Source organism: Taeniopygia guttata, chromosome 12 (assembly GCF_048771995.1).
Source record: "Taeniopygia guttata chromosome 12, bTaeGut7.mat, whole genome shotgun sequence".
Taxonomy (NCBI): domain Eukaryota; kingdom Metazoa; phylum Chordata; class Aves; order Passeriformes; family Estrildidae; genus Taeniopygia; species Taeniopygia guttata.
This window is the reverse complement of record NC_133037.1, coordinates 12,223,791-12,247,207: the sequence shown is the minus strand read 5'-3', so window position 1 is coordinate 12,247,207 and position 23,417 is coordinate 12,223,791. Positions and strand designations below refer to the sequence as shown.

At 39.7% G+C, this 23,417-nt stretch overlaps 2 protein-coding genes across 2 annotated transcripts in view; both read right to left on the bottom strand.

Moving 5' to 3' along the window:
* Positions 1 to 7,147, bottom strand: part of ARHGEF3 (Rho guanine nucleotide exchange factor 3) — a 103,072-nt gene extending 95,925 nt beyond the window's left edge. Inside the window, 5 exon segments of the mRNA XM_030283095.4 lie at positions 6,595 to 6,645; positions 6,647 to 6,790; positions 6,792 to 6,924; positions 6,927 to 7,044; positions 7,046 to 7,147. Coding sequence (XP_030138955.4) covers positions 6,595 to 6,645; positions 6,647 to 6,790; positions 6,792 to 6,924; positions 6,927 to 7,044; positions 7,046 to 7,132 — 533 coding nt within the window. The 5' untranslated portion in view covers positions 7,133 to 7,147.
* A 7,496-nt stretch (positions 7,148 to 14,643) lies between these two features.
* IL17RD (interleukin 17 receptor D) overlaps positions 14,644 to 23,417 on the bottom strand; it is a 40,294-nt gene continuing 31,520 nt past the window's right edge. Inside the window, exons 9-13 of the mRNA XM_030283082.4 lie at positions 23,360 to 23,414; positions 22,347 to 22,457; positions 20,504 to 20,688; positions 17,299 to 18,235; positions 14,644 to 15,069 (exon numbers count right to left, since the gene is read on the bottom strand). Coding sequence (XP_030138942.4) covers positions 14,954 to 15,069; positions 17,299 to 18,235; positions 20,504 to 20,688; positions 22,347 to 22,457; positions 23,360 to 23,414 — 1,404 coding nt within the window. The 3' untranslated portion in view covers positions 14,644 to 14,953. The remainder of the gene's footprint in view (positions 15,070 to 17,298; positions 18,236 to 20,503; positions 20,689 to 22,346; positions 22,458 to 23,359; positions 23,415 to 23,417) is intronic.

Sequence of the window (23,417 nt, the reverse complement as noted above, 5' to 3'; positions counted from 1 at the left end):
GTGCATATTCAAACTTTAAACCAAACTTCACTATTTAACTGCATAACAACAAAATCTATAAACAATATTTTCTTCAAATTGTTTTTCTAAGACTCTCAGATATAGCAGCTGCAAAACATTTTTTATGCCACTACAGCAACACTTCAGTGAAACCAGGTGAAAATTCAAGAAGCTCTTGAAGAATATTTCAAAGTAGCAGCCAGTGCTGAGAACTACACTTTGTATGATCACTTCAATCCAAGTCATCCATGCAGCATACCATAAACTCCACACACACCATGGCTATTTCAAGTTTTGACCTCAATGAACACATGTGGCATATTATTACTTACTCTCTTGGAGTCTTTAAAAATGATGCTCTAAAGAATGAACTTTTGGAGGACCTTTTCAAGTACCGATTGTTGAGAGTTTTTATTCCTGTTCTGAAGGTATCCTATTAAAAATATATGCCTTCTGTCCTCTTCAGAAGTGCAGTTAAATTTTATATAGGTAGTTTACAGAAGCATATATACAAAGATGTATGGAGGCAGCAGTTCAGAGAATCACAGATGCTGCACATTTTGGTGAATCTGTCAGAACTCTTTATGCTGACAGAGAAGCAGCTTTAAGGTAATGGAATGGTCCTGCTTCACAGCAAGTGTTCAGTTTGGCTCCCTCTCCCATAGACACACAGCTGCTATAGACAGCGAGACAGTCCATCCAGCATATAGAAAAGACAATGTTTAGTTTTGAGATAGCATGAATGTTGGACTTATTCTCAGCACAAAGTAAAGTAAAAGGTAAATGACAACTATTAAATAAATAAATAGATAAAAGTTCATTCCAGGCTGAAGCCAGAGCACTGACATGAAAGAGTGCTCCATGCTGGAGAAATACAGTCCAGCATGAGACAACACTGTCAATAGAACCAGTCCTTTGGCCAACTCAGCCTTAGCTCTCTTCTCTAAAAAATACCAAAAGAAATGCAATTACAATTACATTGTAATCCAGCTAACATTATCATCAATGAAAGCCCCCAGCATCAAAGAGAGGACAGGGTTACATCTCAGATTCCAGAACCATGGTAAGAAAGAACAAAAAATAATCGAGAATGCTGGTTTAGTCTGTCTTGCACATCAGCATTTGAAGTAATACTGTCCATCACTGCCATGAATAGAGGAGCTAGGACTCATCCACACTCTCCAATCTGCAGTTATCAGGAGTTGCCAGTGGCTCCAAGTCAAATTTCAGCAGTGTGGGGCAGAGTAGGGAATGTTTGTGAGCTTTGTTGTCACTTTTAGACACAGTCGTTGAGTGCCATATCAATTTTAAAAATAAATTAAGGCTTCAGTACTCTTGTATCTTAAAACATGCAACCAAAACACTCATCTGATTACGACAAAATTGAACATTATAAAACACTTGCAAAGACTTCAACAAAGCATTTTAAAGAGAAGGTTTAAAATGCAGAAGGATACACACACTAAATGAATGAATATATTTTAAATGAAATATACTGTTTAAGCAGAATACTAAGAGAACACTAAGTACTATATTCAACACACACAGGTATAAAGAATTTTTTTGGTTTTTTTGATGTTGAAATTACATATGTCATCCTAAGACAAATCTGTTTCTCTCAGGACTAAAAGATCCAGATGTTCCTATTTCAAGTCTCTGGCTTCAGCACCAGACAGAAAACAAAACAACCCATCCCTTCTATCAGCATGCAGGGAGATTTCTCCAGCACTGGCCATTGCTCTACCCTTTATCCCTCTCCAAGTTTTTACTTCTTTTCAGTAAAGCAAGCAAATAAAACACATCAGTATAATAATGCAGCTTCCACTGGAGACTTAATGCTAGCCTTTGGTCAGTTTACCATGCAAAAGGTTATCTGACTTTTATCATAAACTATGATTTCAAATTCAAATACAGCTACTTTTAAGTTAAACATATTGTATTGTGTTTTTCAGTTGACACTAAGCAGGAAAACAATGTTGAGAGGTCCTTTCCAAAGAATATGAGTATTTATGTTCTCAATTTAGTGACTCATACAACCAGCAATTTGAGATTTATTTAACTCTATCCTCCTCAAATGTCTCTATTTGAAAGCAACCACTAAATCTCTATTAAAAAGTTGCAACAATAAAACAAAGGGTTTTTTTAAAGTATTTTTTTTTAAATCTAGATTTTATCTAGAGGAAAACTACTTCCAGAACTATCTTTTTTGCTGTTTCTGTGAATAATATTAAAAGGGCTATACAAAGCTAAGTCAATTTAAGGAACAAGTTGCTAAACAAAAAAGATTCATTTTCTGAAACTAGCACTGAAATAAAACCTTTTTCATGGTAAAGGCAGACTCAGAAAAACATAAGAAAAAATAGATACAGCATGCATCCCCAGTATAAAGTTAATGCAACCATTGTCCCTTTTCTCCATATTCTTCTCATCCCTTCACCATATTCCTGCTTCCCTCATAATAAAGGGGTTTTTTTGCAACAAAAATACAGTAAAAACAAAACCAAGAGAAATACCACCACATTTTTCCCTTTATCAGAATCGTCACTACCAGGAAATGGCAGCATGTAAAAATTTTATCTGCCTGGAAGGGTATCATATTTTCTGCCTAAAATTATGATGCTTTTAGCCTACTGTCTCAATAATCATAATTATTTTAGTCAGGATTATTGCACAGGTCAATACGAGTCAAGTTTGCTTTGCATTTATGTTCTTGGTTATTTAATACATTGAAAGGCAGACAAAGAGTTGTATTGCCCTAAAATTGAATATTTATGGCTTTTGACCTGCAATTGCTAAGCACAGTCAGAATCCAAATCTACATGGGAAACCTTTTAGAATCCAAGCCTACATGGGAAAGTTTGCAAGACCACTCATCCACACAACAATCAACTCACTTGAGCAAGTTGTTTTTTTTTTCTTGGCTATTAATTACTTATATCTATGGAGCGTCAACAAATGTTAACTTTGACAGCACTTATGGTTGTAGGGAAAGCATTTCACCCAAGAACCTCACTGTCCTCAGGGGGATGTCCTGCCTGGGGTACCCTCATCACTGCACACATCCACACAAAAATGCTGGTGCTGCAATTCCTACCTGCCTCCTTTAACTTCTCCCAAGTAAAGGCCATACATAAGCAGAAGGAGGCAGTCACCCCCAGATTATACCCTGTCCAAAGAGCTGGTTGTCATCTTCAGGAAATAGGTGATTGTCCTGACAAAACCTTCTGAAGGAACACTACATGGGCACACTGTTGTATTTAAAATAAAACCAATAGTATTCCTGATACAGTACACACGGTAATGGACATACTCTTCTCCTCATTATACTCCTGAAAACTAATTTAGGAGAAATGTTGAAGTGTTTAAAATAAACTAAAAAAAGCTGCACTTTAACAACTAAAATATCTGAGAGATGATACCAGCAGAACAGCTGTTCTTGTTCTACAAAAACCACACAAGTCCAGATAATTCCTGCCAACTTTCCAAGTTCATGCAAGCTTCAGCGGTGTAAAAGCAAATAAGGTTTTCTGAATGCAAGTTGTACCTCACATTGATTACACCTGCAGAGTTATGAGGGCAACTAGAGGACTGCGAGGGTAATTAACTCTACAGAGAGGGGAAAAGAACAGTAGTATGGGGCACCTTTCTAGTTAATTTCTGATTGCATATATAATAATGATTTAACACAAAAGGCCAAAACCCCCTCTCATTGTAAAGCTTCTACTTCTTGTCCAGTTCAAACAATTTTTTGGAAGAATTGCTACATTTTACTGCTGGCCATACCTTCAATCACTGCCCTCAGCAGTGGTTTGGGTAAGACAAATGTTACTGTAAATGCCCGGCAGCAGTCTCCCCTCGGGCCCGTGATTGGGAAGTCAATGAATGCACACACCCCTGGGTTTGGGTATTTACAGCCTGGTCCCTTGGCCAGGAACCCTTCCAGCTGATCCCGGGCTGAGGCGAGCAGCGAGTTAATCAATGCCCACATTGCAGCAGGGGACAGAACATCCCTGCACGTTCTGCGCCGGCTGGCACTGGGGGGAGAACAGTCTGTGTTTGACATCCCCCGTGTTACAGCTGGGGTGGAGACTGCCACAGCCACATGCTAAATAACCACGTATTTCAGAATCGCTCCTTTATGGCTGTTACAGTCGTAGGAAAAGCAGGAGGTGCGTGTTAATCACTCATTAATGGAGAGTATTTACCAAGTCCTTTATTTTCCAATTATTTTAGATACTACACTACAGTAATTTTACACACTTCTAAAGACTTATGCAAGACCTCAGCCATTTGTTAATTCCAGATTTCATATGACCCGAACAACTGGAATCCACAACATATCCCCACAAGTTGAGAGGCACACTTTGGTAGCAAAGACACAAAAAGGTTAGTTGAGTTAAACAAAATAGTCTTCCACAAACATATCATTCGCCAGTTTCCCTCCATATTTCATACGAATTAAATGGCAACAAATTATTTCTCCAATCACAGCTCTCACTCATACACTGAGTATAAGTTGCCTTCAATAAAATACAGCACCTACACAAATTCCAAAATTATTCTTAATGCATTCATTACAGCAATTGTAGCAGCAGGCAGATGCTTTCACAAAAAAAAAAAAAAAAAAAAAAAAAAACCAAAATAAAAATAAAAACAAAAACAAAAACCACACCACCAGAAAATTTCTTTAGTCAAAGGAGATTGTTCAAAAACCTAAACCACTGAAACGTACAAATAAAACCTCAGGATAAACAAAATTTAAGAGGTCAGGTTAACTTTAACACTTAAAGCAAAATATTTAAGATAGGAAAAACGAAAGACTCAGGAGCTTTTTAAAACATGAAAAAAGCTCCCGAGTCAATATGAAGGTGTTACACATAAACTCCGGTGCAGAAGCAGGTGTCACCCACTTCAATCCAGGAGCAGCAAAACAAAACAGTTTTGTTTAAGGCCACGTGGTCTCACTTGCCACTTGCTGGAAGCAACTCCACATAATACACCTCCAAATTGTGTGCACATACAACTCCCACAGCTTGGAATCATGCCAGAACAACTGTCTACACAAAAACAGCCCTGAGAAGAAGTGAGCTATTCAAAACAGAGCGGAGGTCTGTGAGAATGTGCAGGGAATGATACTGAGTGTTACAGTGTCTTCACGGGTCACAAGGCCTTGTCACACTGCTAACCCACACACACCGCTCCGGGAAAGTGAATGGCACCGCTGTTCAAAACAATGACGTTTTATTTACTGGCACTGGCTAACAAATAGTTACTGAGAACAGGTATCACATCATACAAATGAAAAATTTAAATAGAAGGACTCAACCCACTAAATGATAAGCCAGATATATACCCATGCATTCCCTTGGGCAGCTGTTTCACACACTCTACCACCTGTATTCTGCAAGCGCTATTATTCTGCAATACATACTTAGCTCCATTCGTTTCCAAATCCCATGGGTTCTCCTATTCTGAACTCAGATTCTGTACGGACACAACATCCATCTCATAACTTGTTGCACTCAACAGACCTCCCATACATGGTGCAGAACTAAGTATACATCCAAAGTAATTCCATAGCAAGTGTTTGAGGATGAGGGAATTTCCTCTGCCTTTTAACTGTGAAAATACACTAAAGGATAACATTTAACTAGAAATTGCATTAATAAATGTAGGTATACATGGAAAAGGTGCACAAGAACGTTTATACAGTCATAAGATTTAAGAACTATATAAAAACTTAATTAATAAAATGAAATTCGGTTTTAAAAAAATTACCAGAGTTGAATTTGTTGGATGAACGCGAATGGTTCCGCAGTAAATCACAGCTCCTGGCGCTGCCGAGCACAGCACAGAGAAGAGCAGCAGCGCACTGACCCCGCAGCCACCCGGGGGCTGCGGGTCCGCGCCCCAGCGCTGCCTCCCGTCACAGCGCACCGCGGGCTGCGGAGCCCCCTCCGCCAGTGCAACTCACTCCTCTCCCTGCTCGGTTTTTTCCACTTTCCTTTCGGCCCGAGCCTCCCCACCTCCTGCCCGAGGAGGGGCCGTGCGGGCGGAGGGAAGGGCCGAGCGCCGGCCCCGGGCCCCGCCAAGGCAAACAGCAGCGGGGCACAGCCGCTCCGTGACCAGCGCCGCGAGGCTCAAAGCACGGCACCGCGGCCCTTCGCTCCCAGCCGACGCTCGTGTAAGACTGGCCACTAAACAAACGCTGAAAGTTCTTCAAAAGCGTGAACTAATAAAGGCACCCGAGCGGGAGGGGGTCGAGCGCCCGCCGGCCCCGGAGCCGCCCCCTCAGGGCCCCTCACGGGGCACGAGCGGAGCCCGCGCGGGCAGCGCGGAGCTGCGGCCTCCGCCGCACGGGGCTCCGCGCAGCGGGGCGAGCAGCTGGAGCACGACCGGCCCCGTTCCGCCCAGCAGGAGCTGGCGGGAGTCCCCTCCCGCCCCGCCGCTACCGCTCCGTGCGGAGTCCCCCGGGAGCGACCTCAGCTCAGCTCCGCCACTGCCGCCTCAGGAGAGTCGAGCCCGTCCAGCTCCGCTGGGCAGCGCCCACCTGCACAGCCGCGCCGGAGCCCAGCCCCAGGGGACAGCACTCACCTTGCGCCGTCCTGCTGCTGCCCCGCTCCGGGCATGCGGCCGGCGGAGCTCCCGGCCCGGCGGCAGCGACAAGGGGCTGCGGAGGGTGGGCTCGGGCGGCCGGCGGCAGTGGGGGGAGCGGCCCCGGGGGCTCCGGGCGGCTGTCACGGCAGGCGGAGGCACGGGACGCGTCTCTGTGTGTGCGCTCGCCTCCCCCGCCCCTCTCCGCCGGCCCCGCCTGGCTCTCCGCCCTTCGCGCTCCGGGCACTTTCCCAGCTCCAGTCTGCTCCTCGGTTCTGTGTCCTGTCCTTCTTTTCCGCTCCGGGTCCCTTCTGCACGGCTCGTCCCGGCTGCTCGGGCCCGCAGCAGCTGCGGCGGCAGCCCCGACCGGCCCCGCGCCTGCCGCGGCTCCGGCCTCCCGCCCGGGGAAGGTGAAGGGAGCCAAGCTGGGGTTCAGAGCAGCTAAGGAGGCAGACCGACCATAGAAAGGCAGAGGACATCGCACCACGCTAAGAGTCTCAAACGAGAGTAACAGCAAGTGACCAGGAGCAGGTCCCATTAGGTTAAAAAACTGCGTAAAATAGCAACAGATAATGTACAGATGGTAACAGACATGTGGGTTTTGGGCAAAATTGTAGTATGGAAATACACTCAAAAGTCCTATTGACCTAGAACAATATAGTGATGTGAAGATGGATGAGGGACTCTTTCTAGACTATGTTTGTACTGTGCCTGGTAAAGATCATCTTATTTTCTGTGACTGAAATCCGTATAATAATAAATACTAACAATTACATCACTTTAAACAAATACAATTTCAAATGACACGTAGGTGGTAGGTCTCTCACAGTAGTAGCATTGCCAGCATAAAACAGCCAATGGAAAAACAGTAATAAAGAAACTCATCACATTTAGTAGCCCAGAGAGCAGAATCACTTTACAGCAGAATAACTAATAATTAACTGTGGTTTGGCCTTACTTTCTAAACCAACATCTTATGAGATTTCATCTCTCAGTTATTTCTAATTGCCGAGGATAGAAATGTGGTATGGAAGAGACATATGGACATCAGAGCTTGGTTTAAGTCTGTAATTCCATGTCATTTCTGCAGGTTGGAACACTAAAGTAATCTCTTAACTCCACACTCTATGAAAACATTCTGGAATTAATATAATATTTAAAGATACTGATTTATAAGGTGAATTATTTTTAAACTAAGGACAATTCAAGTCGTTAATGGTCATCAAGATGCCATAGTAGTTTTACATAGTAGTTTACAGCTGGAGGATTTTTTTCTGCTCTTAAAGTAGCAATTCACATAAATTACACAGGTGTGTGGAGACTTGACACTTCTCTTGCCCTATGGCAAAGTCAGAGATTTATGTTTTAAGCAACACCAGATTATGGGCAAAACCTGGGCTCCCAGCAGCACTGATATAATCAGCAGAATGGAGAAATCTGTGAGGTTGCTCAATCTGATTTCTGATCAGTTCCTGAAACATTGACCCTTTTTGTCATAGCTGCAGCCAAGATAAGTGGGAAGCAGACATCCCACTCCCTGCTTTGGCAGTGCCTTTTACAAAAGCAGAGATGGCTGTAAGTCCATTTTCCATCCAGGACTTACCATGTCTGTCATGAAAAGCAGCAGTTCCAGATCCCTGTTATAAAGCTTAATTTGATATTCATTATCAGGAAATGGGAAGAGATGCTCTGTTTAGAGATCTTTAACTTTTGAGTATTTTATGTGTCCACAAAATTTCCACTTATGCACAAAGGGAATGAACAATTAGTTGATGTAACAGCTATAATTATATAATAAAGTAGAATCTGCTCAAACACATCAACTAAAAGCCATGTCCAGGGAGACTGAACACTTTTCAGTAATTACGAACTTGTATTTCCTGGGTTTAAAGACAATATATTATATAATGCAATTTGTAATTGTTGTTTGTTCAGCATTTTAAAATCATAGGAAGCATGGAATCTTCTTTAGTATGCAAAATATAAAATTCAAGTGTTAAATGTATTATTACTTCAGTCCAAAACATTATCTTAAACACACAGTGATATGTTTCACTTAAAAAAAAATGTTTAGCAAGCCAATTCAAGGGTAAAAACATGAATATTGAAATAAATGTAGTGGTATTCCTCAGGTTTGGAGGCAGTCTACGCAAAGAGGGGGAAGACCAGAAACACAAATCCTGCCCTCTTTTCCTGATTCACTGTCACTGCTATTCCCACTCCACCCTCAGTAGCTGAGCATTGTCCAACTCTTCAGTGACGAGATGGTGACTTCCTTCCTAACACCTAAACACACCTTGGCATGTTTGCAAAAGCTACAATAAAGAGCAGACGGTTTCCTTTCTGTTGATGACTCACAGCTTTTATGGGTACATCCCCTCTATTAGACATTGCTAAAGACAAGTAGGTCTAATTCTATTCTCACTTTTAATTATTTTGAAATAAGCATGATGTAACTGACAGCAATTAAATCACTCTAGATTTTCATCAAAAATATGAAGGAGTCATTCTTGCAAACCAGCTTCTCATCAAGCAATGCACTTCCAGAGGAACAGTACCAAGGAGTGCTACAGGGCTGAAACAGGCTCCTGCAGAGTCTGCCCCAAGGTACCTCACACCTCAGAGGTCTCTGTGGGGTGTTGTAAAGGAAATAAAACATTGCTTAATGTCTGCCCCAAATCTACCTCTTCCTTCTGCTGCAGTTCCTGCTGTGCTGTTTCCCACCATGCTCCATCAGTAGATGATTTGTGCAGTGGTGCTGCAGCACTCTGAGACATGAACCAGTGCCTGTGGTTCCATCACACAAGTTATTGCAAAGCTGCAACAATAATCTCTAACCAAATACACTGACTGCTCACAGACTCACCATTATAGCTCAAGACCAAGACATGAAGCCCTGTGTTCTGCCTTCAGCTGACACCAGCCCACCTCCATTCCCAAGTGATCCACACTTTATCTCGTTCCTACCCAGCTCTCATGTAACATGAGGGCAGTAACACATGCTCATGGCCTGTATGTCACCAGTTGTGCACTTACAAAGAAAAATATGTCTCATCTATGTCCCATTCCCATCATCAGTATCCGATTTCATAACCAGACCCATTGAGATTGGTTGAATCACCTGAGAAATAAAGCATTACTAAAAAGGGTGTGGCCACTGCCTTCTGGAAAGGCCTAACAAATGTTGTCAAAACCACTTTTATATAGTGATTATAGTTCTACAACTTGCATCAGAAATTATTTTCACCAGACAATAGCATGCTGCCTTGAAAGTATTCCTGCACTGGTTTTCTCAATGTAAAATCATTTTGGGAATTTTTTTTTCTTTAAAACACAGTTTAGTTTGGCAACTGTGTGAAAAATATGTAAACAAGCCTATTCTCCAAGTGGTTAATTTTCCCTTTTACAATGCAAGACATCCAAATTGACAAGTTTAAGACTCTGTAATTGGGTTAGAAATATTTTTTCTTAAAGCATGAAGAAGGTGATTTCTGTTTTTAGGTTTGATCTGTAGATTTACTGTACTGCCAAAGGTAATGAAGAACTCCCGGCTTGCAGTTATTGGAAGTAGTTAATATTCCAATGAAATACAGCCTCTAAAGGTTAATTTAGTTTAAAATGGAAAAAAAATACTGTATCAGTTTCCCAAGCCCTTGGTATAATCCAGGGTTCTATGGCTGTTAAGAAATGCAATATTGAAAAAATAGAAGCAATGTTGTGTTCCTAAGAAAATGCATTGATTATTAATAGCAAGTCTTTTAGGTCATCATAAACCTGTCTTGCTGTTAAAAAAGTCAGAGCAAGTTTTGTGAGCAATTTGATGTTGATTTACAGTTAAAGGGTTAATACAGAACTTGCACAGGGAGCAGATGCGTTAGAGAGTTTAGAATTACATGAAACCACAGACACACACTTCCCCCATAGAGAAAAAATACCAAATTGATGGACTGCCACAAAACAAACTTACCTGACTCATATAATCAACAAGACTGCCTCTTTTCAAGCAGATCTTTTTGCACACCAGTAGCAGCTAAATAGTTAGAATTCCAACTACATCAGCAGCCCAACAGGACAGCATTCCATACACTCACCCATGCTAGTTCAACCTGCCATCTATGGCCAAGGCCTGTGATCCTACCAGGACAATCTGGAAAAAAGTTTGGTTTTTGTAAATCAGCCTTGACTGTTACAGTTTTAAGTCTTTTTATTACCTGATGAAGAAATTTCTCCATGTTAACTGCTTCTTGCACAGATTTTTACTATTGTAACTATGAAGCCTATTATATTGTAAATTATATTGTATTTTAAGTTGAGACAGCCACAATACACAGAGCATCACCACACATTTCCAGAAGGCTTTAAGCATTCCCCCATACACAGTAACACCTTACCTCATCAGAAGGCTTCAGGTGTCTGCCCATGCAGTGTAACATCACAGCACTCCAGAAGGCTGCAGGGGTCTGCTCTTCTTGCTCTTTAGCCCAACCTTTTATCCCCTCATGTTCCTGCAGTGCCCCTGTGTGCCCTCTGTTCCCTTTGGTGGTTGCTCAGTGCCCCTGGGCACTCCATGGCTCATTGCTGCCAGTGCTGCTCACCTGCTGCTCACAGCTGTGCCCACTGGGGATGGGGCTGGGCCCCACTCCCAATCACCACAAACTCTGTGCCTACAATTATATTTAACATTACGGAACTAGATTCCCCTCATTTACCCGAGCAAACAGAGTGGTTTCAAGGCTTAACCCTAAAATTACTGTTTGCATGGTTCACTGACTGGAACAGTGCTTTGAAATCAGCTGGATTAAAAAACCCCATATATAAATCTTAAGTATTTATCACATCCTCTTTGACAAAATGAATCCAGGTTATTACAGTTTTGTGGATGTGGAGAGGTTTCACTTGGCATGCAGAACAACCATGTACTGCTAGGAGACCTTGAGGGAAAATACACAAAAAAATTGCATAAAAATGTATTAATGCAATTTTATTAAAAAGTAAAATCTGACCAGTCTGTCCCATACAGAAGTTTTAGAAGTTAGCATTCCTTAGTTAGAGTTGCTCAACTATAATAAAGACCCATCAAAACAGCTGCTTCCCTCCCAGCTGTAGGGCATGAGCAGCAGTTAGCAGGTCTGGCTGCTTGTGTGTTGTACAGAACTGCACTCAAAGTGTGCAGGATAAAACCACGGTACTTTTAACCCATTTATTTTCTAATAGTATAAGAAAAGCCCGATGAATGAAATAGAACAAAAATATTTTATTTTGGTATTTACCTTCTAAATTAAAGTACGACAAAACATTATTTCTGCAAATGTCAGGTGCATTCTATTTTCAAAAGTTGATGTGTCCATGGACAGGTACAAATTATGGCAACAACTATACTTACTCCCATTCAAAATGTTGAACACACTGTCACATGTTGAGCCTTCAGCTTTCCAATGCTTTTTCACCCTCCCAGAAAATACACAATGAAATATTCAATGTCCACACACTTGAGTGTAGCAGAAATTAAAGGGATCCTTTCATCATTACCATGATGTTTAGAATTTACTAATGCTGGAAAATAGTAGTAAGCTAACCACTAATATGTGTCTTAACATAGCTTTTAAAAAATAATTTTTCCAAGGATTTTTGCAGCTGTTCCCAGCATAAAGAACTCTTGACAATTCAGTACTACGTCTTTCCAGTATCTGAATATACACAGTATCTAACTGTTTTAGGAACTGTGGCTTTGTAAAAAAGCTATACTAAGTTAGATTAAGTATTACTTCTCTTTTGTAAACTTTAGGTGTAGGCCATCCTAATCTATACTTTCACTTAATTATATTGTCTTTTTTATGAGTACATACAATATGCTGCTTCCACCTTAAGCTAAGAAGGAATAAAGCATTTTTTTCCCTCCCACCCCTAGATTTGACTGTCATCTGCATAGACTTTATAATTAACAAATAAGTTTTGCAAGACTGTACAGCAAATTTTGAACAAATTAAAAAAAAAACACATTAATGACAAAGCGATTTTTTGTGCAACTGTCTTCATCCCTTTTCAACACTCAGCTTTCTTAAGAGTTCAAAATGAAAACTTAATTTCATTTCATAATACTGATTCTGCCACTGTATTTAATGGAAAAAGGAAATCTTCCCAATCTGCAGCTCAGCATTAAATAACAGTAAGTGAGCTGGGACTTCCCATGGATGAAAGCACCATTACCTTCACCAGCTCACTGCTAAGAAATTGCCTCCTCCTCCTCATGTTGTGTAGCTTTGGCATTTCTATGCACAGCAGATCTTCAGCACACAGGCTGTGTCACCTTTCTGCCTTGTCTTATTCACTCTGAACTCCTTCTTCAGTAAAATAACAAAAACCGCACCAAATCAATATCCCTCTTAGCTGGATTTAGTGGAGAAGCATTTACCTGTATATGATTCTGCCTAGTCTGACCTTCAAGCAATGGGAAAACAGGGATAATTTTGCCTGTTATAAGGCCCAAGGCACAGCCTTAAAAAATCATCAAAGGCACAGATGATTCACTATGTGTGTAACTTAGATATTGCAAGTTTTGAAGTTTTCCAGGTAGTGTTCTTTGAAATTCAGAAAGCAGAGAGAACAAGGAACATTTCATTACTGGACAAGGCCCTCCAGATCCAACACATGCTGATCCAAATGATCAAAGAATTCCATATTACAATCGCAAAGCATGTCAGAGTTCTGCCATTAATTGCTATACACAAATAATTGTTACAGCACTTTCTTACTCCAACTGTGATAACAATCTCCAGAATCCTTTGTTTGGGAAACTCCAATGATCAAACTGACACAAAAAAAACCCCAAACAAAACCAACCCAAGAAAACAACCTGTGAGCTTTACAGCTACTCAGCCAAAATCATCACTTAATAGTTCTATCTCATGCTATTAAAATGAATAATAAAATATAACAGTTAACAATGTCTAATTCTCACCTATAGAAACTAAGAGAATAATTGAGGTATTTGAGTTCTCCCTTATTTCTCTTTAAAGTAACCTCCTGCTAGTGGAATGTGAATACAGGTTAAATGAGACAGAATTTGACTCTGTGACCAGAATGAGCAAAGGCACATTGGTAAGCTGTCCTTTAGTATTTGTTGTTCCCATGCTTTCTGTAATAGTGCCTGGAATTGCAGTTACATAGATGCATTTAATTTTGGGAAAGTTGCTCCTGGGAAACAGGAGAGACATTTTGGATGAAGATTTACCCACCTGGTCACTGCAGGAAACAGGACATGCATGCTCTGTGTCAGCAGATAAAAATGGCCTGTGGTAGTTTTTGCATTTTTCCTTAATATAACACTAGTGACAGCACACAATCTTAATCACTAAGTGATGATAAATAGTGTAAACTGCAAAATAACTCACTGGCTTCTGTTTACTGCTTGGCTCAGGACAAAGTATTCCTGCCTGTTAACTGCTAGTCTTGGCTTGTTTTAGCCCAGGTGGTTTTGTAGCACCATGTCCTTCATATCATGGTATGAACCCCCCATAAAGCATACTCCTCTCATGGCTGAACAAACCTAGAATATCTTCAATATCTTCCTTCTCCCATCTCTTTATTCTTTATATTAGCCCTTCAGGAAGAAAACAGGAGGCTTTGTTTCCCATGGTATAATTCAGGATATGGAGGACCTGTATTTTTGTCTATTTTAAGAATGATCCCTCAGCCTCAGAATGGTGCTGTTTGTGAGTCACCACAGCCAGACTGCGGAGGAGACACAGGAGATTAATGCAGAGGAGGGAGACATGCACTGAAATTAAATACTGAGACACATTAGCAACTGGGAAAAGGAGGCTGAGGATGAGAGCTCAAACATTTTGAAAAGAAAATTATTTCTTCTGATGAAGAATTTCTTGATCTCACCTTTGGCATTTTACCTTGCTTCAGAAAAAAAATCCTCTTCTCATTGACTACAACACTCCTGCCATCAAGTACATCAGCACTTAATACTAGAGGCTGGACTACAAAATTTACTAAGGCTTAATGTTCCAAGCTATTTTATATCCAGTCGCAAATTTATTCCTAGCAAAAAAATAGTAAATTTTGATTATGCCATCTGTAAACAGTGTAATATAATGACATTTAAATTATAACAGGAATAATTTTAAATGTATGCTCTTCTGTTTTTCCAATGTACATTTTCCAAATCATGAAAGAGTTTTTATAAAAATACCAACAGATTCAGGTTTACTGGCCACAAAAAATGGAATATCAGATTTTCTTCAGGAGCAGTTTGTTTCTTCAAGTAGTTTTGGTGCTGAGACAGTGTGATAGTTAAAGCACAAACAGAGGCTGTTGATAAAGTGGCAATGCATAACAATGTTGTAGTGTATTATAAGGGAGCAATTGCCTGCAGTTCCTCAGTGTGGATGTGGCAATGAAGTTCTGCTTTGCATATTCCAGGCACTAAGAACTTTGTAGCAGTCATTACAGGAGGTTCTTCTTCCCCTATGAAAGGTAAAAAAAAAAAAAAAAAAAGGGAAGTTCATTAATTGAAACAGTGATTTTGTACTCGGTCAACATTTCAGAAACAATGCCAAGAAAACCTAGGAAATGCCTCTGGCACCATCTTGTCATGCACTCCTGAGGCTGAACTGTCATGCTCAGCAAAATGTTATCTAAAGGTACAATACTGATTTTCTTCCCAGGCAGGACTTCTTAGGGAAGACCTTATAAGTGAATGGACCTAGTAAAGGTTTGGTTTTGGTACTTCACCAAAATTAAACTGGCTTGAACTCCAGTTTAAGATGCCAAATACGATGATCTCTTTGAGAATCTTTACTTTGCAGACCAGTAGTCTGCTCAGGAACTGCACTGAAAAATAGAAAGGATTATAAATAAGGTAATTTATGACTTTTTATTCAAAAGATTATATCAAACTGGCCTTTTAAGGAAGAAAGGAAAGATGCTAAATGTCAGAGCTATTCTCATCTGTTCTGACCAACAGGTAAAATAAGTAAAAAACTTAAATACAGGGTGAATTCAGAGTAATAATTTGGACGTGTCTATCTTTCAGAAAAAGAAGAAGAGCTAAAAAATTCTATTTACTCCTCTCATTAGCATGTATATAAATATTAGGGCTGTAAATATTTTGTATGTCTGGGACAGTAAACAAATGTAGTGGGTTGCACTCTAAGAGGTAGATGATGCTCAGTTCCAAAGCTGTCTCCTTTGTACCCTGTACCTCATCAGGACTGTGGTTGGGGTGGGGGAGGTTTGGGGGAGTCAGTTAGGGTGGTGCTTTTGGATGAGGACAGTAAATGGAAAAATGGCAGAAATTGTGGTTTCTTGAGAAATTGGAACATCAATGCTAAGATCCAACTCTATCAGCAAGAGTGCTAACATTTAACCTCTACAGCTGAAGCATGTTAACAAAGGGGTATGTGACTTGAGAATTAATTACTGGAAAGACTGCCTCTTTCTTCCTGTGCCTCCTTGCAGCTGGGACACCCAGCTGACAGCTCAGTCATTGAATCAGGAAGGGTAACTGGGACAGCTTTCTTACAAGGAGGCCATACATTTTAAACTAGCATCCTACTTTCACTAGAACCTTTACAGAGATCATCTGTAATTTTTCCCACAAATGTGAGAAAAGGCTAAGTTAGAAGATGGTAGGAAAGTAAAAAATATAGTTTTAATTCTGAAAACAGAGTAATTTTGGCTTAGTTAATTAATTTAACCAGTAAATCTGTATTTTTTCCACTTGAAATTTTTAACTACTTATTCACATAGACTATCTAACTGATGGGTGCTGTATCTGTAAATGAGCATTTGTATTCTCTTCCTCCAAGATAATTCTGGCATCAAACATTAAGTTATGAATTATCTAAAAAAGAATTTAAAAAATAATTTACCCAAGAGAAAAGTCTAGTTAACATGCTGTCAACACTTGTTCCAGAAAGCAGAACAGCATACAACCATCAAAATGCAATATTCACCTGTTGTAGCTGCTTAAGGAAAAACTCCGCAGAGCACTTTTATCATAGCAATACAATTGCTGGAACACTCCACACTGAGATAGTTGTGATGCCAGTTCAATATCCTGTAACTAGTAAGGTTAGATCAGTTTTTTTATACAGCCTGAGGCAAAATTTACACCTTCTAACTGGAGGTATCTGAGCTAGGTATCTATTCTGGAGAGTGTCTTCCAAGCATTTAAATTACTCCATTGAAAGCCATTTGTTCATTCCCCAGCCCTGTATCTGGTGAAAAGCCTGATGTCATTCTGAAACTTGAGTTAACCACAGTACAGATGATACCCCTAAAAGATCCTGTGTGCTGGAGCAAAATAGGATGCCAGGTTTAGATTTATGGCTGTCTGTGAGAATGCTTCACCATATCACCCTCTTGATTACACCACACAGCTGTCAGCTGAAATCCCAGCTGCCAAGGAGCCCGGGGAGGAAGAAGCTATCTCTCCAAGAATAGGTCAATTAATGAGCAGTGATTTATTAATAGAATTTTAGTGAAATCTTACCTAGCTAAGATCTCCTCCACACACTGTAAGTTTAGAAAAGGATTCATTTTTCTGAAGTTACTCTACTTTTTTACCATCTTTCTACAATGTTTACCTTTCTCTGCAGCCTTTTCTATGGCTCCTCACATATCACCTATTTGGAGATGGCAGAAATATGCACAGTAACTGAATGTAAGTTTTGATACACTGCTGTATCTTACCTAAACCTGATGATGAAGAAACACTTCCTGTAATGGAAGACGTTTCCATTTGGTCTGTCAATAGTCCTTCCATTAAAGGTAAAGATAATTCAGATGAAGGGACAGATGAATCATAGATTCCAGAATCCCGAGGCATGTCTTTCAGATTTGAAGCTTTAACAACATGTAACAAGGGCTGAAGGACAGAGCTGCCACCACCTTGAATGTCCTGAGTTTCTATATCTTCTCCAAGGTTTAAGTGCTGAATTATACAGTGAGAGTCTGAATTGCCCACTGAAATGTTTAGATCTGTTTTCAGGTAAAAATCACCATCCATCACCTGTTTATTCACCAAGTCATTTAAAACCAAGCCTGAATCAAATTTTTCCATGACAGGCTCCGAGTAGTGTAAAGAAGGTGGAGGGAAGGGAATAAATTGTTTCTCAAACCAATCTGGTTCCTGATCAATGAACTGATGCATGTTGCAAATAGCAACATAAAGGGACCTCCCAGATTTACTCCTGAAATAATTCCTTTTACTAATGTTAACAGGAAACACCTCTGAATCTTGTACACTAAGATCTCTGGAGTGTAAGTGTGAATAGAGCTGGGGGAGATTGTCCATGAGTTTGTATTTTGTGCTCAGATCCAGAATAGCAGGGATGTCTCCCTCACAGGAGTAATCAAAGTAGACTGCAATGAACTTGCAGAGGTCAGCTGAATTCTGCTTTGCCTGACGAAGCTTCTCTGCAACAGTCAACACAGCAAAGAGAAAGGGTTCTCCTTTTCCTGCATCTTTGGTTATTCCTCTGTGCTTCCAGTTCTTTTTTTCAACAAAGTATTTCATTCCTTTGGAACACACAATGATGATAAACTGCGACTCATTTATTTTTTTAATAAGCCACTCCTTCTGATCTTCTTTACAGTTTTTCAGATCTTCCCACAAATCTAAAGCCACCTAAAAAAGGAAAAAAAAAATCTGGTAAATCTGGTTAAGTTTTATGTATATAAATCCAAGTGGTTCCTTAAAAAAAAATCACTATGGATTTGATACATAGCAATATTTCTTGGGGAATAAAAAGAACATAGAAAATGTGGCTGGATGAAGTAAATTACAATTAACTTATGTAATCAAATTTGGTATCATCAATCTACAATAAACAATTGTGCTTGCTTCAAACAATTTACCATTGTATGTCTGGCTCCATAATGTGCTGAATGTAGTAGAAGTAACAGAACCACAGGACTACTTAGATTGAAAAAGACCCTTAAGGTCATTCCAACCATTCAATCAGCCCTGCCAAGTCCACCACTAAATTGTGCCCCTAAGTGCCATATTAACTTAGCATCCTTGCATATTAATGAAGTGTAATGCCAAGAATTTTTATATCTAGATAGAAACATAATTAGTGCCAATAATATCAAGACCTTCCAGTTAGGATGCAAAACAACAGCAACTTTATCTGATGAGAAAGTTCTGAAGGAGCTTCTTATCCTAGGAGTTATTTTATTTTGTACTTTGTCAAGCTTTTGGACCATTCTACATGATCTGAAAGGCTTGTGTACACCCAGAGTTACACAATGCTTTATCTCACAGGAGGATTGAGTAGTAGGATGACAGAAAAAAAACAGATGGAAAAAAAACTTGCATAACAGACACATATCAAAACCACTTATAAAATCTTCTTAAAAGCATTTTTCCAGAGAACAAAAATGTTTGCTCTGCTGTGCCACTCACAGCAGACTGGAAAACTTTGCCCCATCAGAAACAGAGTAGGTGGATGCCCAGAACACAAGGACTCCTGAAAACTGCTGCCACACAGCTGGCTACAGGAAGAAAGTGATCCTGCCTGAAGTCTGGTTAGTTGGACTGGATGATCACTGTCAGCCCTTCCAAACAGAAAGCTCTGGGGAAGAGAGGTCATTTTACTGCTGCTTGGGAGATGCAGGTAGTTTTGTGTCTGGTTTTGTTTCTGTTCTTCAAAATCCTGTGTGGCCTGCTATTTGTGAGAAAGGATTTTTATTATGTACAAGCTATTATTTTAAATGGCTATTAAATGCCACTGTTTTTATCCTTTGAGAAAACATTCCAATTCCATATGAAAAATACTTGTGCAACTCTTCTGTTATGCATTAAACATCAGTTTTTATATTAAACTCCACAGCTTTAACAACAACATGTATTATTTCTGTACATAGGTGCCATCAATATTTTGTTATAGAAATTTTGGATGCTGCCCGAGACCATAGATTCCATGGTTAGAGCAGTAAGAGCTCATCTCAACACTATTTCAAAGAGTAGCAGTATAGTAGCGATAAAGTACATCTCTAAAAGGGGTTTCAAGTAAGTTAGTTATAAAACAGTTTATCCTGAACTATTTTAAGCAGATGAAAAAGTTGTGACCATCCCCACCAAACACAAGAGGCCTCGGCTGTGTTTCTGTGTTTGGTCACCAGAGAGCAGAGTTGCTGTAATGAAACCCAGCTCCAGCTCATCCCAGCCATATCCCAGGGATGGGGGAAAATGCAGCACAACGAGACTGGCAACTGTCCTGCCTTTTTCCAGCTGAAAAGTGAAAAACTGGTCACATATTGATTCTATTTCAGACAGCAGTAGGAGATTCTTAGCCTTCTCATTCAAAGTAGCAATTCAAATGTCTCTCTCATACCATTCAAACAAAAACAAGAAAAAAAAAAAAAGAGCTGCTGATTTCTGAGTATTAATGGAACAGAAGGGAAGCAAAAAAAAAAAATTAGCAATACATGCTGCCAACAAGTAATGCTAATAATGCAGTTTTTCTCTATGAGTAGAAGTCTTGATAGATTCAACTTCTTTTAAATTACAATACAAAACACACTTTAGGAATACCAAAGTATATCAGGTGGAAAACAATACCTCTTTGTGGCTGCTGACTATAAAGATGTAATGCCTACTAAACAGAAAAAGCACTTAATTCAAAGCAAGCTAAATATAGCTGAATTAAAGTCCTGAAATCATGATCTTCCACTATTCTGTTGGCTTGGGTTGTTTTGGTGGTTTTTTACACTGGATAAAATCTCTTAATTTCCCCCAGTAAAGAAAATTCATACAGTCTAAATTTAGAAAAAAAACAAAAGTTCTTTCTGCGGAAAGGAGTGAGTGAAATAGCTACTTTTCAAGCACAGAATTTTGGGAGTGCTGTTTCAATTAAGGAAAAGCTGTTTACATATGAAATGCTGACTTTACCTCACAGCCACAAAAGTCCTGAAGAAAATAAGCAAAGCACTGGATGACGTTAATGTGTTTCTGGCAATCTTTACTGGAATAGCAGATGAACACTTTTGGCCGGGGTCGAAGTCTTTCCACATGGAGACCTGCAGCATATGCTGAAGATTCTGAGCTCTCCTCATCTAGATGGGAATATATATTTTCTAGAGTGCAAGAGAAAAGAAAGTTCACACTATAAAGCTTGATTTTGTTTGGGGTTTTTATTACTTTTGTAGGCTTTTTACTAATGCATACAGTAATGTTTGGGTTTTTTCCCTAAAGATTTTCCTCTCCTTTCCATCCTGAAAAAGAAAAGTTGTACACACTCTATTTATCCAGCTTAACGTTTTCTGCATGTGAAACACACTTTTGAAGTTAAATGTACAGTTATTTCTGCCCAACTCAGAAAACACAAGGAAAGTTTATTTTATAGATAGAATGAGTGATAGAATCACCTTTATTCAGCCTCAACAGCCTTCACATCTGTTCAAACACTATAAGCCTAAAAGATGTATCATCTTCAAGAGTTTCCTGCCTAATAAAGCCTCTTGTTAAAAAATCCCAAAGCACAACATAAGCCAGGTAAGAATATTAAACTCCAGGTCCACAGACCCTTTCAGGATATCATATAAGATTTCTCTAGTGCATATATATACACCCATGTTTGGACATTAATTTGACATTAATTCGAATTAAGATATGATTAATTTAAATCTAAAGAGCTATTAGTGCTTCTTTCCTTGCATAGATCCTTTTATGCTGGAACATAAAAGTCTGGCCTTATGCCAGACTAATTCAATCTAGTTCTACAGATGATTAAGCTAATTTGGAATAAAGTATGAGTATTTCAAAATACAAATATCCATCTAGGGATTCAATTCAGAACAATTCATCAGGAATAACTATTCTGGAACAACTCTCTCTGTAGACAAATCCTCAGTCATTTGTCTGGGTTTTTTGTTGGAACTTGCTAGCTGTGAGCAAAGGGGATAACTGCAGAAGACCAGAAGGTAAAAGGATTTAACCCAGCTGGCATATAGCATTTATAGTCTATCTCAGTGCCAAAATTCAGGTGGATAACACAGATATGTGAGGTTTGGAGAAGTAATCTCTTTTTCCATTATTCATGCAACCACATGATTATCTAAATTCAATATAAAAAGCCAATGTATTTTTAACATTTAAATGTATCAAGTGTAGCTTGCCAGCTCCTGGATACAGAGGAGAAGTCAGCAAGGAGGAATGGAATCTAAAAACATCTGCAAGCAGGGCTTACAGTAAATTTAGGAAGATGGCTTAGAATGAAAGGTAAAGGCAACTTCCAGGAAAGTGAGCAAATCTGGAATAGCAGCTGTAGGTAATATTCCAGACAGCACTGGGAATTGTATTGGCATCACATGGCTTTACTTTCCTTCTGACTTAAAATGAATATGAATTAGGTATTTCTGAGTAAAATAAGGGAATGTTTAAAACACAGCCATTTACAAATCTGTTTGTAATCTACACAGTCACATAATACTTTCTCAAAGAAAAAGAAACATGAAATACAAAGTATTCTCCAATATTCTTTTGTTCTCTCCTTTCTACAGTGAAGTGTTGATCTGTGATACAATACTGCCTAGGCAACCAATTACCATCATGCACTGATTAAGAATTTGCTACAGGTTTCAACACACAAAAAGCTGAGGGGAGGAAGGATAGAGAAATAGAAAAGCAAGCTTTTCAGATAAATGTATTTCTGGAGTCAATCTATCAATTAGGATTGTTTTGGTTGCAAAAGCATATCTTGAAATGGCACTGGGTAATGAGTGAACCCTCCTACCTTGCTGCTTCTTGCGGCACATGACGGTGAAAAGCGTGGCAAAGGCCGAGATGACAACCAAAGGGACTGTGATGGCAATGGCTCTGATGGGGCCAGCCCATGGGGAGTGCACTTGCAAAAGGAAAACACCATTAGCCACATGCAAATAGGCTGCATTACAATTATCTAAACAAATCTTCACACTGGGAAAGCAAAACCGCTGCAGTGCTCAATTATCAGGTAATTGTCCAAGATACAGTAAGCTCAAATATTATGTTCTGCTCCATTTCAAATTAGTTTTTAAGATGGCTGCCCCACTGCCACAGCATCAATGACTCTCATAAGTAACAAGAGCTGCAACTCACACCAGCCCCAGGAGAACAACCCTGTGGCAAATAGTTTGGATGAGATATGCAGTGGTCATTTGGACCTGACATGTTTTGGTTCTCTGCCTTCCTGCAGAGATCACCCTTAGCAATGTGCATTAGGATTCAGTGCATTTTATCCACTGCCTCCATCTGTGGCTGCTTTGAGGCTGCAGTTGCACTCTGAAATCTCTCTTTAGCTTCTCAAAACCGGGTCTCACCCACAGGCATGTGAAGCATTCACCTGCCAGGTTCTCCAGACCGCTGGGTTTGGAACCAGGGCTGAAGGACACAGGTGATGTGCTCAGGCTGCTCCCACAGTTTCACTGCAGTATTTCCACACTATTGAACTCTCTGTTGTATGCAATTAAAGTTATCATTCCTCATATCCACATATACACCAAAAGCCACTTTCCCACAAAGATTTCCAATGATGGATTGATCTAAACTCCACTAAATATAAATGTACAAAGATGCACATGTATATGGTCAAGTGTGCATCTCTACTTTTTTTTCACTAGGTCAAAAAAGCACAGCACAATTATCTCAACAGTCTAGATTATGGCAAACGGACAAAGGTCAAATAGAGACTTATTTCCAAGATAATTAAAACTCAATCTAAGTTAATACAGTAAATATAGTATATTGTTTAAAAAACAGAATTCATACCTGGCTTTAGTGCATAGTGCATAGTTTTCCTTGTTGTATTAGTGTCATCAACCAGCTT